The 15533-nt window shown below is 51.5% G+C and overlaps 1 protein-coding gene across 1 annotated transcript in view; it reads right to left on the bottom strand.

Moving 5' to 3' along the window:
- Positions 1 to 15533, bottom strand: part of XYLT1 (xylosyltransferase 1) — a 287617-nt gene that overhangs the window by 189517 nt on the left and 82567 nt on the right. The window contains exon 2 of the mRNA XM_033101272.1: positions 4640 to 4678. Coding sequence (XP_032957163.1) covers positions 4640 to 4678 — 39 coding nt within the window. The remainder of the gene's footprint in view (positions 1 to 4639; positions 4679 to 15533) is intronic.

Here is a 15533-nt window from a genome sequence, read left to right as displayed (position 1 = left end):
CCTCCTGAGCTCTGTTCACAATCCTTAGGACCCCGGCGTCATCGCTAAATAACACAATGTAACTCTCTCCCCTGAGCCCCCGAGTTAGCTGATCAAAGCAATTCAGGCACCAGGTTGCTTGTTGCAAGTTGAGCTGCCAGTTTTCCTCCTGATGCCCTTGATCTACAGGACCTGAGAGGGGTCTCAAGTAAACCCAGGTTTGCTCCCTTCTACGCAGAGCTAACTTCACAAATACCCACATCTTTACTCTCCTGAAGAGTTCCTTTATTAAAACTCCCAGGGTATCTCAGTGTTTGCGTAGAGGCCATAAACTAATTGACAGTGAAGCTATTGAGCGGGGGAGGGAAAGGGAGGCAGAAAAGCTGAAATTAAAGATGAGAGGCCTTGCCAACTGGAGTGCATTCAGACATGATGATCCACCTGGGGGCTCAATGGTAAAGAATCAAATAATGAGCACGGAAATTTACCAAAACACTGTTGATGCACAGGGAGCTGTTTCATTTTTGTTGTTTGCAAATAAATTTTCAATGGGGTCCACTGCTTAAACCATTTTACCTACAAGTCTTACGGCGACCTATCTGTCAAAGGATTACTCACTGCAAAGCACGGTCTCTGTTTACCTGTACATCTTCCCACACATCATCTATGTCTTGCTCTACCTATTTATCTAAGTACAAAGCATTAGCTATCTATCTGTCTATCTACCTACTATACCTATCCATCAATCTATCATATCGATCTATTATCTATTATTCATCTAACATCCATCCATCCATCCATCCATCCATCCATCCATCCATGTATCTATCTATCCATCCATCCATCCATCCATCCATCCATCCATCCATGTATCTATCTATCCATCTATCTATCCATCCATCCATCCATCCATCCATCCATCCATCCATCCATCCATCCATCCATGTATCTATCTATCCATCTATCCATCCATCTATCCATCCATCCATCCATCCATCCATCCATGTATCTATCCATCCATCCATCCATCCATCCATCCATGTATCTATTTATCCATCTATCCATCCATCTAACCATCCATCCATCCATGTATCTATCCATCCATCCATCCATGTATCTATCTATCCATCCATCCATTCATCCATCCATCCATGTATCTATCTATCTATCTATCTATCTATCTATCTATCTATCTATCTATCTATCCATCTATCCATCCATCCATCCATGTATCTATCTATCCATCCATCTATCCATCCATCCAACCATGTATCCATCCATTCATCCATCCATCCATCCATGTATCTACCTAGCTATAGACCTTGGGTGGTCCACATCAAGCCTATCCCCCAACTCTGCCTGAGCATTAGCAAATATTTCTACCAGTCAAGGCAACCTTATTTTCTGGAAAAATGGGATCGAGTTTGAGAAGATAGATTCTGATGCCACAGGGCCCTGGGTCTGACCCACCAATGCCATATGCTTCCTGTGTGACCTTGGGCAAATTATTTAACCTCTCTGACCCTTAGCTCCCTCATCTGGAAACCGGGTGTCATGAGAACGCCTAAGCCATTACGGCATTCTGGGATTCAATGGGAGAAGCCAGTTCTCGGCAAATGGCAAACGTCAACGAGAGCAAGGAATCATGATAACGCCACCAAGCCGGTAACAGTGCAAATGCAAACTCCTTTCAGACTTTTTTCCCTTTCTAGGTCACCTGGTTCCCTGGTAAGCACCATCTAGAGACCTGGGAAGCTTTCACCACGGCAAGTCAGGGCTTTCTCGGTACACCCCAGGGGCCGCCTGCTGACGGCAAAGGTGACATCACAGATTGCCACCTTTTCCTCCTTCCAGTCACCTGGCCATTAAGCAGAGAGTCCTGCAGATGCCAACAGAGGCAAACCTCTGCTGTGCAGATGGAAAGAGCATTAGAGACGAGCTCAGCAGCCAGGTGATCCATCTCCCCCAACTCAGAACAGCAGCGGGGCAGGGGCCGACGCAATGGACGCGGGGAGAGGGGACGCACGGAAGGCAGGGCCCCCGGGTGGCCCAGTGGTCCCATGAGGGCTGGGCCCTGGGCAAGCAGAGCCACTGACGTGTGACGGACGGACATGGCTGGCAGTGAAATCTAAAAGGCAGGCCTACCTGTGGCACCTGTGCCGCAGGATGGAGCAGGTGACGCTGGGGGAAGGGAGGAAGCCCGGGCTCAGGACTCAGAGCACATCTGCCACCCTGCATGGCTGGTCCCTCCACGCTCAGCCACATCTGCCATCTTGCCTGTGCCATATGGGTAATATTTGGGGCACCGCTTCCTGCCAGAAAACTCTTCCCTGCCTCTTTTGTCTGACCTGCCTTCAGGCAGCCAAATAAAATTCCATCGTGAGTCACAGGCTGGGCTCAGGCCCAGCACAAAGGAAGATCTGGCCACAGGCTTGTGCCAACAGTTAAAAGAAAAAAAGCACTTTGATTGGGTTCCAGTGCCTCTTTAACACGGGAAATCAGCACTCGGGGAAAGATAACAACGTCTTACGGCTCCCCAAAGACCGAGGATCAGATGAGCCCGATGTGGTGCTGTTTGGGGACAAACTGAGTCGTTTCCCTGATGGCAGCACACCACTAGGAAAGCCTGCCTGTGCCACCGCCGGCCGAGGACGGCGCGGGTCCCTTGGGCTAATGGAAGTGACTCTCAGAGAAGTCACCGGGTAGGAGTGAGCTGTCACACTCACGACGTGCTGGCCAAAGCCGCTGGCACGTGACCGTTCGTTCCCATGGAGGTTTACAAGGGCTGGTTGGGTGGTTTCCACGTGTGGGGTGCAGCCACTCCACCCCCAGGAGAGGAAGTCTGGCTTCCAGAATTCAGGACACAGAATATTGTCCCGGGGGTATTCCTGAGTCTCCTGCGTTTTCCTTGTGGGGAAGGCTTGATAATGAAGAAAAGGACCAACACTTTTAAGGTGCCCTGGAAGTTCTCCCGTAATCTGTTGGATAGCCTGGGGAGAGACACGTTTCCCAAAGTGCGGACCCCGTATGTCGGGACGTACCTTCAGACAGTTTCAAAGGCCACCCAAGGGACCTTTAAAACTTTTTTAATATTCATTTTAATATTTTGCAAAAAAAAAATATAACTAGCACGTCACACTTGCAATTTCACCAATATCATTATTGCTTGAAACGGCGTTTCTCAACCTCAGCATTACTGGCATTTTAGGCTAATTTCTTCCCGGGGGGCATCCTGTGCACTGGGGGACGTTTAGCAGCATCCCCGGTAGATGCCAGGGTAACACATCCCCCGAGGGGAGGTAACCAAATATGTCCTCAGACACTGTTAAACGTCCTCTGGGGGTGGAAGATACCCCTGGCTGGGAACCGTTACCTCAGGACACGTACGCTTCTGAAAGTAAAATAAGCTAATTTAAAGAAAAATGTATTTTTACGTGACTTAATAAAGCAGCTGCCATTCCCCTACGGCACACAAGACTGAGGTGATACGTGAACAGCGGAAGTCTGGGACCAATCAGACCAGAGAAGGGACACAGGCAGAGAAGACGGGGTCCTCACCCCCTCGAAGTCCCACCCGACGCTGTTTCCCGCCAGCTTTGTCGTCTGGTCAGGTGTGAGTGAGGACGAACACCACTCACCACTCGGGAGTCAGTGTCCCGAGAAGCCACTGTCCCCACAACATCTGGCCTTCCTGACACGGAAAGAGGAGTGGGGTGGGTTTGTTCCTCGTGCCCCTTGGGAAGACCAAGGAGGCAGAGGTGCCACTGAGAGCCTGGGGCCCAGGGAGGAGGGTGAGAGGGAGAGGGGCAGGCGGTCCCTTCCAGAACGCTCCAGAGCCACCAGGAGCTGCCATTCAACCTTGAAATGCTCCAACAGGTTCGCCTGTCTCTGATGCTCGACAACTGTCCGCTGTGGGTCTCCGGTGGCCCCCGCCTGTCTGCCTCTCTCTTTACTCTCTGACCTATCCACAGGGCTAAGGACACACCGCTGTCAAGTGCAGTCGGAAAGGTACCAGTTCTGTTGGGTCACAGAGCTAACACTCACAAGTACTGATGGCTTCAGAGCCATCATTCCCTGCCATTGTCGTCACAACCCTGCACGGTGGGCACTTTCACTGTGGGAATATTCTCGATAGGAAAGGAGGCGGAGAGCGTGAAGGACCTCTCGGTGAAGAGGCGAAGAAGGTGCAGATCTGGGATTCCACCTGGGTGTCCTGGATGCCGAGGCCCACACTCATAGCTGGTACTGCTGCCCTCATTGCCAAGCAGACCAAGTTCTCCAAACCCAAAGACATGAGAGGACAACTGCCTCCCGCTGCACGGCTCCCCCATCTCCTCTCTCCCTTTCCATTCGTCATCTCACGATAGCTGGGCAGAAGCAAAGGACAGAGGACACCTCAAAAAAAATGGGTATGATTCTTTCCATGGTGCTTTCAGACACCTGGGTCTGCACAAGCGTGCGTGCACAGACACACACAGTCAGCCGGTGTGTGCACGCATGCACACGTCCCGACAGTGTAGGAAGACAGCTTCAGACGCCCGTCCACGCCGGCTTCCCTTCTGAGCCACCGAGCCAAGAGGACCCCCAAAGGCTCCCCAAAGAGCTGGTGCAGGAACGTCAGCGCAGAGATAAGTGACAGAGACCAGGGAAAGGTACTGACCTGGGTTTCCAAGGTGATCAGTGGACTTGGGTGTGGGTCCTGTGGGAAGAAAAGAGAAAACACGCGTGAGGGGAGGGCAACTGGAGTCTACGGCCCCAGCAGCATTCAGAACGCAGCTAGATCTCTTCCGTGCTTAAGCAACCCTGGGGGAGGGGGTGCCCAACTCTGTGCCCCCATTCCATGCGATCTCCAATGCCCCCTAACACCCAGATGATTAGGAAGGCTCAAGGTTTTCATTAAGATGGTAAAGGGACACCTGCATGGAAATCATGCACAATGACGAAGTGTAAAGAACTAAGAAACAAAGCACCCTTGCTGAAAGTCTCAAAGCGTGTCCACACCCTCTATATCAGGGGTGTCCAAACTGTTTTCAACGGTTTCCACCAAGGGCCATATGCGGTAAAATACACAAACGGCCGGGCCACTCACTCGAGGTGAAGTACGTACTGCCTCACCTGGTTTATTTAAGTAAACCAAATATAGTTTTGGCATTTGCTGCGGGCCAATTAACAATGGACTGCAGGCCGCAGTTGGCCCGCGGGCCGCAGTTTGGACAGCCCTGCTCTAGATGAAGGAGATGGGTCCAGAAGAGGATGAGAAATGAACCTGGAGAATATAAAGTCCTGATGAGGGGCAAGACCACCAACTTGTGTCGGTCTGATCTGGGAAGGAATGAGACGGAGACGGAGAAGAACTGAACGCCGCGTCTGCAGAGCACATTCCAATGAGCCGGGAAGATCTTTTTCAGGAGAGAGAAGGGCCAGAGAAAAGTCCGATTCATTCGCCCCACAAAAGCCAATTGACTGGAAATGCTGGGCAGTCATGTCTCGGGTCATTAAACACGAACTCTTTGGGTGGGAGGCAGGGAGGGTACAGAGGAGGGACGGACGGACGGGGAGGAGGTGGTGGTTTTTAGCAGGAGGTTTCCAAGGAAAACAGGAAACCCGGCGCATAAAGGCTATTTCTGTCCGCACAAGGTCGGCTCTGAAGTTAACCATCGTGGATTTGAAATTCTGGGAAAGCGACCTCAAGCTGCCTCTGAGAGAGAATGGGCACGACGTGCAAACGCAGTGGGACGCTTTGCTTTATCCAAGCAGACGTTCCTCTCCGGGCTTTTCGGAAGCCATGCAAATTAGCACCAGCTCACTGCCTATACGGTGAACAAGAAAGAAGGACTCGTGCAGGATTTGCCCTCTGAGCCTGACTTTCTCCTCTGGGCAGCATGTCCTCAAGGTTCCTCCATGTCGCTGCATCTGGTAAGACTTCCTTCTTTTTAAAGGCTACACGCTGTTGTAGTACATGGCACCACGCTTCCTTCCATCATCCATCTGTGGACATTAAGGTTGTTCCCACTACCTGGTGAGAGCTCGACTACAAAACACTGAGTCCAGAATCCACAATACAGATTGTCGCTTAACACTCTGTTCAGAGGGTAGATCTCATGTTTTCTCGACAGACACACACACACACACACACACACACACACACACACACACACTCACAGGAAGCACTGAGCAATAAGAACATTCTAAACCCTCCCCATGGGTGAACTGTCACTCACGTCTTGATCACTCTCCTCTGTGGTATCTTTACGACGATGTGAAGTATCTATTGTGGTATCTGTTTACGATCATTCTGATGAGACTAAGAGCCCTGAACCCAGGACCATTTTCAGCTCCGGTCAGTTCTGTCTTTTCTTTCAAGGTGAGGGCCTCTTGATCCCCAACTTCAGTTCTGAGTCCAACTCCCAACAGTTCTCCGTCGGGGCAGCTCGAAGGGAACAGCCAAGAGAACACCTCACTCTAGTTTCCACAGTGTACCCAGGCACTGAGTCTTCCTCTAACCCAGGGAAATACTGAGGGGAACACTTCTCCCCCTCACCCCACATTACCGTCTTGGGGGACTTAGAGGATTCTAGAAGGAAACACAGCAGGTCTCTCTCTTTAAACCCTTACTAGCTCCTTCCCAAAGGTGACGGAAGACCTGGCAGGTGTGACGGGTGAGAACCTCCCTCGGCCACTTTTCTCGAGCCAGCAGGCTCCCTAGTTTAGCCTTCCCGCCGGGAGACCCTCTAGCCAGCCCCCGTCACACAGCCCCCACTCACAGGCAGGGGGAGGGGACGCTGCACTTCTGGTTTCCCGTGTCAAGCAGGCACATTGGGCGGGGCCACCTGCCTGTGGGAGACAAGGTCACCCTCCTGGTGTGTGACGGGCAGCGTGTGTCAGGTCTTAGGCATGCGGCTCAGTGAGCAAGCACCTGCGACGTCTGCTCTTCAGCTCAGAGGAGGCCTGTGTGTGTCTGTCTCTCTCCATTCAGACCCTGCCATCGAGATTTTGACGGGAAGATAAGAAGCGGCATCTCAGCCTCCAAAGTTCTCCGCGTTCTGGAAGCCGCGTCCTTGCAAAGCACTGCACTGGGGCGTTTGTTGGGTGTGTGCCCAGACTAATTAAGCTGTACTTCACAGGCCATTTGGCTATTGTTTGGGGCTTATGCTTCAGTGCTCAGAATCCCAACGGGGTGGAGAGGAGAGATTGCCATCCTGAACCCCTAAGAACAACTTCACTGGAAAAGACCTGCCTCGGGAAACCACAGGAAACCTCCGCCAAACCCTGTTGACAAAACCAAGAGCCTGCGCATGGAGACAGGGATGCACCAGCTCTTTACTTGATGCTCGGAGATCCGAGGCCCCCTGGGTACATGGTCAGGGGTCCGATATTCATTAAAATTAAAAAGCTTCTGGAGGACAAAAGCGCAAAGGCTATCCATTTAGCATGTTAATTACCCAGCCTGCGAAGATAAAGGACTCACAGCGGCCATGTCATTCACACTTAGGATTCACTGGCCAACAGAATTCTGCTCCTCTCCCTCGGAGCCCATGTGAAATACCAGACTCTCCCGACAGAGGCTCAGGCCACAGGGCTCCAGGTAGGAGTGTGTGACTGAGGTCTCTCTCTCTCAGCAACAGCCTCCTTAATTGGAAAGGCTAACGAAGTGGAACCAGGTCAATGACGCTGTCTGCCTAATCCATCGCCTCTGTCTAAACTGGGACTTGCTGGTTTACAGTAGAGTAAATTCCTGTCTGTCAGAGGGAAGACTGCTGAAGGCCAAAGGGGGATTTGCAACGTGCTCGGAGTGCAGGGTGGAGTGCTTCTAGAATCTTAATGTGGGTACCGGGAACCGTGGAGCCGTGGAAAACAAGGAAAAGCCTTTTCACAGCAGGCATTGCAATGGCTGAGTCAGGAAGATCGGGCAACTAGGCAGAGGGAATTCCTGGCCCTCCTTCGCCACCACACCTGTGTCTACGCCCTCTGGTCACGTGACTTGGGGTGTCTTGGAAGAGTCCTTCCTCCTCCCTGACCTCTGGCTTGTCCATCTGACTTGGTTTGTCCAATGGGAGGTTAGCCTATGCGACCTACGCAGAAGTTTGAAATGCGCTTGTGAGACTGAGCATGACCTCTTATGCTTTTGCCATCAGCACAAGAAGAACATGTCCCAGGTGGCCTGCTGGTCCACGGAGGATGAGACAGGTGAAACAGACCTGGACCCAACCTGCAGCTTGAACCCAAGCCCAGCCGGCATCGGCCAACCCTCAGCCAAACTTCAGACACACAGAGCACACATACATTTACTGTGTTAAGCCACTGATTTTCGGGGTGATTTGTTGTACAGGTGAAGCCTGGTGTTACCCTGCTATGCAGATACTATGTTTTTACAAACCGAACGTAAGACCGTCCACCAGCACAAAGGTGACGGCTTGCCAAAGGCTCTGATGATGGTTAGCATTTCTTAGCTGTAAAGTACTTTTTAATTAAGCTATGTGCATTGCTTTTCTAGACATGTTGTTGCACATTTAACAGATGACGGGAAAGGTAAACAACTTTTACCTGTACTGGGAAACCACACAATTCGTGTGACTCGCTTTATTGCGACTTTTGCGCACTTTACTGCGGTGATATGGAACCACACCGGCAACATCTCAAGGTCCGCCAGGGGCAGCAACAGCATTACCGTGGCAGCAACTAACCAATACACTTTCCAAAGACTAACCTTGATAAAACCAAAATGTCATTTACTAACACTCCAGCCTTGGCAATGAAATGCTAACGTGCTCTCCGTAAGTCTGCAAATACATCCCAGGAACCAGAAGTACAGACTAGCTATGATTTATCGAGGACCTACTGTGTGCCAGGCTCTGTGCAAGCTGTACATCACACCAGGCAAAGGCACACTTGACCAACGGGATCTTCTAGTACCTACGAGTGAGGCGTCAGCCCTCTTTGCCAAACTTATGCAGATGCCGTTATAAAAATGTCAGTGGAATCCTCTGGCCCCGAGATCAAGGCAGGTTTCATTCCTCCAGTTTATTCTAAACTTTATCCCATATTACTTGACCAAGATTAAGAACAGCCATGAACACTCCTAGTAATTAGTAACTAACCGAGTAATAACTGATAACTTGTTCCGTTCTCATCGTGTTCCAGGCTTAGCTACTGGCTTAACTGCTATGTGTAATCATTCCATTTACCCCTTGTGACAACCCCGTGAAGTAGATACTTCCATCATCCCCATTAGAGAGATGGGAAAACTGAGGACCAGGGAGGCTGAGTGGCCTGTTCAAGGTGACACAGAGGGTGCTGCAGCCTGGATGAGATCCTAGCGCCCTGCCCTTGACAGGCCTGTGTCCTGTCATTTTACAGCAGCTCTAGCGAGAATGCAGTGCCCCTTGACACAAAGTGACCTTGGAATCTGGGTAAGGTCAAGCAAAAGAACACTCACAGAAAATGAAAGGTGCCACCTTAACAACGACTGGAACCCTTTTCTAGTGTCTGTATTTTTTTAAAGGTAGCGGATGGACCTGGCTGATGGAAAGGAGCGCCTGTGTCATCACTAAACCCAGACGCAGCAGGGCGCTGTGTGGCGTCAGACCCATCCATTGGCATGTTTTCTGAGTTCTGACACAGCAGCTAGCACTACGCCTGGCAGGCACCACGAGGGAGACGGAAATGAGCGTGAAGCGACGCTGTGTACACTGACTTCTATTCCCAAGGCTGACTGTTTAAATACCAGGCGGGAGCCAGGTCGCAGGTCCTGGAGAGAGGAAACTTGTTTGCGTCTCACAAGTCGTGCCTGTAAGACCGGGAAGCCAAGCTCAAATGCTCTCAGGCCCATGGAGGCCAAAGGCCTAATTTTCCCAAGCAATTAAGCTTTCGTAAGAAAGTAGAGAGCGAGAGGAATCTGTTTTTGTCATTCCATGCACGCATCAAACATTTCTGTGTCTCCTGGTGGGTCCTGAGCCCTGAGCCAAGCCTCCGCAGCTGGAAGGGGCTTTCTCTTCCTTCACTTTGAAGATGGAAGATAGCGTTTGCTCTTGAGTATCCAGCGATGGCTTTGGTGTGGAGGTAACAGTCCTGTGACTCAAGCCCATCAAGTCCACAGGCAGACAACGGGCTCCCACAGAATCACCTCTGCCCCTACAGACACACCCGGGGTGACACTTCAGAAGGCTGGTGCTCTGGTCAGTGACAGAAGCAGGAAGCTGCCACCTCTGGGACACTGGGCCTTACTCTTAGTCACCATCACACCCCAGGTGCCTCGGGAAGGGCAATGAACTCGTCATGGGCTCAGAGGTGGAAAGGAACGAAACACCGCAGCACTCCTGCTGGAGAAATGGGCTCAGCGGGACCTCCACGTGGACACTGAGTTTGGACGCCAAGCCAGAGACCTGAATGGGTGCCATCATGTGTACTATGGGCCTGGCACAGGGCAAAGAAAAAGCAAGATCACCCAGTGGGAGAGCGCAAGTTTGGGGTCGGCCCCAGGCCTAAACCATGTGTACCTACTATAATATGTTACTCTGCTCGGGCTGCCATAACCAAAACCCATGGACTCCATGGCTCAGACAACAGAACACTTATTCTCACAGTTCTGGAGGCTGGAAGTCCAAGTTCAAGGTGCCGGCTGGGTTGTTTTCTCCGTGGCGTCTGGAGGGCCACCATCTCACCGTGTCCTCACACGGTCTCCCCTCCGCCCGAGCACCCCCGGTGTCTCTTTGCGGGTCCAAATGCCTCTTCTTATAAGGACACCGTCAGACTGGATCAGGGCCGGCCCTAACGGCTCATTTTAACTCAGTCAAAATGAGGGCCCCATCTCCAAACAGGCCTGTTCCGAAGTCCTGGGGAGGTCGACTCGACCTTGGGCCACACGTCTTGGCCTCTGGGAGCTTTACTTTTCTCATTTTACACGTTGTAAATAGGGGGGACCGTGCTGGATGTATCGTCGGAGACCTTTTCTGGTACGTGGAAAGGGGCTATAACGATAATTGCACCAGCTTAACAAGTACAAACCCCGGTTACCTCCTGTTAGCCCTGGATGGCCACTGACACATCAGGCTGTCGTGCACGTCAAATAAAGCCAGGAATTTAAAATGTCTGGCACATGGGTAAAGGCTCCAAAATAATCCTCCTTGGGTTTCTTTTTTCTAGGCTTATGAAGGCTAAGTAAGACACGTCCCTCCACACCCAGCGCTACTCAACCACAATGCTTCTGAAGTGCGAGTTATTACAGACACCAGCTAAACCGATTCCATTCGACGGCAGCGAGATGGGTAGATTCAGCTACTGCGTTCTGAATGCGTCCTTTGTGCCAAGCACACAGAATGCCTGCAGCCCTGCCAAGGGAGGTATCATGCTCCCCCCTTTACGGATCAGATAACCGATGCTTGGCGAGGGTAATTTGCTCAAAAACACAGGCCTGACACAGGATGGGGCCAGGACTGGCACTCGGGTGGGCAGGTGGCCAGAAGCGGGTCCTGTAACCCACACCCTGGTGATTCTAAAGCAGGGACGCTGGGCAAGTCTCCAAAGAATCTGCATTTTTATTAAACACCCTTGGGAGAGTCTTATGTATACTGAAGCCTGAGAACCCTGCCCCGTACCACGGCTAATGCAAGACTGAAAGCACCCAAGGTGACGAAGCCAGCCAGTGAGAAGCCAGGAGCAGGACCCCGACCTCCAGTACGCAGCCAGCCCCAGGAAGCCGATGGGCGCATGGACTCTGGCGCTGACGCGCTGCACCCGCGAGTCCAAGACGGGTGTGTTTCAGTCTGTTTGGGCTGCTCTGGCTGAATACCACAGCCTGGGGGGCTTAGAAACAACAGAAACTTCTACCTCACAGTTCTAGAGGCTGGAAGGCCAAGAGCGAGGAGCTTCCTGGCTCGAGAGGGCCGTCTTCTTGCTGGGTCCTCCCCTGAAGGAAGCGGGGAGGGAGCTTTCCAGGGTCTTTTCCATAAGGGCACAAACTACACTCTCGAGAGCTCTGCCCGTGGGATCCAATCGCCTCCCAAAGGCCCCACCTCCTAATATCACCCCATCAGGGGTCGGCATCTCAATGTATGAATTTGGGGGGCTCGAAACATCCGGTCCTCAGCGGGGGGCACGTGTTGCCTGCCCCTTCCTGCCCTGCAAAGCGCATCTCCACCCTCCTCTTTCCAGTCTTCCCTCCTCGGATGCTTGAGCCTTCTCAGCTCCTGCTGACATCTAGTCCCCATAAGGTGCTCACACAGTGGGGCTTTGTCTCTCTCTCTCTAGGTGTCCCTGCGGGGACTTCACAGGGACCTTATCTCCTGGTCAGGGGCTCCTGAGATGAAGCAGGGCACATGCATGGCGGGCGGCAATGGGTGATGACGCAGGGATGCCAGCAACACAGAACTGCCCTTGTTCTCCGCGAACGCAGGCCAGGAGCACACAGCACTCGCCTTGTTGGGAAATGTGACCTCACCTTCGCATCGGCGGGCTCCAGGGAGCAAACAGACACCCCTCTGGGGCAAGGGGACTCCCACTGCTTTTGGGCGATGGCGGCAGATACGGGTAGTCCCTTACACGGGGTGGTTTTCCCCCGCCCTGTCCGTCTGTCTCCCTCTGCCATATTACAAGTTTTAAAAGTTTATGGGGATCTTCGCTCTTTTGCATTCCTGCCACATTTTTTTTTATCCCAGACCCCAGAACGGAGCAATAAGCATCTCTTGGAGGTGGTTCATCACCCACGGCTTTGGACCACGGTGGGAGAAACCAGACACATGGAAAGTCGGAAATTCTACGGCTTCTGCTTGGTGTGTGTTCCCTGAGTACAAACAGTTACCAACTGTTGTATCTAACACTTCGTCTGTGTTTGCTTCAGAGCCTTTGTAACTGTTTACAGAATTACAATTCTCGGAAGGACAAGGTTTTGAGTGTACCTACCTGAAAGATTAGAGGCTTGAGGTAAGAAGTGTTAAGACAGGGTGGCCTATGGATGACTCATGCTGGGGTGTTTTTGTTTTTTTTCTTTTTTTTTTGGCCTGTAACAATGATGAAATATTTGAAATCATTGCCAATGTTTTAAAACGAGGTTACTTAACATGCAAGTCCAGATTTCTCACTTCTCTTTTTTAAAAGGGGGGAGATCTAGCAACACTGGACACGTATTCCTGCAAGACAACAAAACTCCCAGCCTAACGGCTGCTGCCAGGGCTGCAAGTAACAGAACTGGTCACCCCCCGGCATTCAAGCGATTTGCCTATGGCTGGTTCATAGTGACAAGAATCAGAATAGCAGCTAACATCAAGTTCATACTGAATGCAAGACATGACTATAAGTGGGTTACTTAAATGATCTCATTTAAGCCTCACGACAATTCTAGGACGCAGGTATGAATAGCCCCATTTTACAGATGGTGAAACTGAGGCTCAAAGAAGCAGCCAATGTGCTCAAGATCATTCGCTTCATAAGTGGCAGAGCCAGGATTTGGACCCTGGCAGCCCAGCTGCTGAAGCTGTATTTGTGGGTCAGTAAGTTACACCGCTTCTCGATGGTGCAAGCGCACCTTAAATCAGAATCCCTACGCCACAGCGCATGGTTCTATGAGCAGCTGGCTCTGGAAAACTGGCACTAGATCGCATGCTCCTCATGAACAGATCTTCCCACTTCCTTGTCCTGAGTCTTCAGATTCATCACTTGTTACAGTAACAACCATCCCCCAGTCCCTGCAAAGACTGGCTGAGACAGTGTTTCAGAGTCTCCCTCCGTCCTGACATGGAATGGACAAGCCACAAGTCTTCTTGGAGAACAATTACCATCACTTTACAGTGTTCTGCTTTCTGCAGCTCAGACGGCATTCCACACCGGAATCAAGACATTCCATGTGCCAAGAAAGAAAACTGAGCAATGCAGCCTCCCCTGCACATAGCCAGGTAAGAGGTGCGGGTAGACCTGTCCAAGGCGCCGTGTTCTGAAGCTGGCGACCAGGGCTCCGCTCGGACACAGCCTTCCTGCAGCTCGGGACATAAGCTGCATCTCCAGCTCAGCCCAAGAATTAGCTTTCCACAGGCACAGGCCGCGGCACCTACTAAACGGGCATCCAGTTCCTGTGGTCGCCAAGTTGGCAGGCGGCCCAACTGGAACCCAATGCTGCCAAGTGTCCTGCAGGCACTGTCCAGAGTTCCCAAGACACTATGTTCTGATCTACAGCTTGTGGGGCTGCCGGGTGTGCTTTCTGTTCCCCAAGGGAATAGTTCAGATTTCAGCCCCAGAATCCAAGACTATGAATACCAGAAACAGACGCAGAGATGAAGGATAGTGTATGGGGGCCCAAGGCAGATATTATTCAGCAGTTACTTGGTTTCAGATTCTCTACAGTGTCCGATGAGCAGACGTTACCAAGAGACTCCAGTTTTCTACCAGACAAAACGGATTTCCATTCCTGACCTGAATCAAACCCATCATTTCCTGGTGAGGCATATGAGACCCAGGATGGAAAGTGACTTTCCTAAGGGCCACACACAGTGTATATGAAAACCCAGTCTAGAATCCAAGTTTCCTGATACAAAATCCTGGGTTCATCCCTCTCGCCAAAATAAATTTCTATGGGTGTCCCGCCCCCATGTAGTTCATTTCCTCTCCGTCAGCTCTCTCACAAGAGCCTCTAAGCAGGACGTCCTTTGTTCACAAGATAGCATGTCCCAACTCTGGGAAAACTGTGATTCAGCAGAGCTTCATGCCTGGAATATTTCCAAGAGGCCACACACAGAACCGCGGATACAAGCCATGGAGGAAAACCGATCCCAGGATGTGGAGCACATGTAACGGACTGGAGAGCAGCGCAGGGGTTACAGAGGGCGCCCCCCAGCTCCAGCCTGGGCCTCGGAACAGGGAGCCTCCGTCCTGGCTGGAAGAGAGACAGCTGGCAGGTGGGACTGCTGGGGACAGACCGGCCGAGCTTCTTATAATGAGACGTGTTTTCAGCGGGGGAGGGGTGGGAGGGACCAACCTCCTGCGGCCCCATCCTTCTCCGACATTTCTTAATGATCATAAGAGTGACGATGATGGCCGTTATGACGGCTGTCACTGAAGTCCTTACGAAGCACTCTATTTGGCAATCTGTGTGCATGGTTCCAGGAAACCCTCATTCTCTCCTCATGGAATGATCCTCGAGCCCAGAAACACAGATGGATTTACTTTGTGCTCTTCGCACTGGGGGATGCGCCTGATGACATTAGGGATTTGCCTGTTTCCAGGCTATGGGGACCCCGTAGGGTCGTTCCTAACGTACAGAGGAGGAAACAGGGGGGCTCAGCCCCCAAAGCCACAGAGCCAGGCCCGTGGAACCTTAATGTTATCTTAGAAGTTGGAAAAAAAAAAGAAATGACCAAAATGCTTGGATGTGGTTATGGCTGGGCCTACACAGTACCGTTTTTTTTCTCTTTTTTTTCACTATTTGCCAACGTTTAAAAATTGGGTGATTTCACAAGAGTCCTATTTCTGACTTTTCTTAAAATGTCAGGTCTGGCCCAGTGGGCACGCAGGCTGGCATGGCTGCGGCTGGCGCTGCTCCGTCGCGGGGGTGGGGACACACCTCCTCT

The sequence above is a fragment of the Rhinolophus ferrumequinum genome (genome assembly GCF_004115265.2).
Source record: "Rhinolophus ferrumequinum isolate MPI-CBG mRhiFer1 chromosome 15 unlocalized genomic scaffold, mRhiFer1_v1.p scaffold_54_arrow_ctg1_1, whole genome shotgun sequence".
Classification (NCBI taxonomy): Eukaryota; Metazoa; Chordata; class Mammalia; order Chiroptera; family Rhinolophidae; genus Rhinolophus; species Rhinolophus ferrumequinum.
This window is presented reverse-complemented; position numbering and strand designations above follow the sequence as displayed.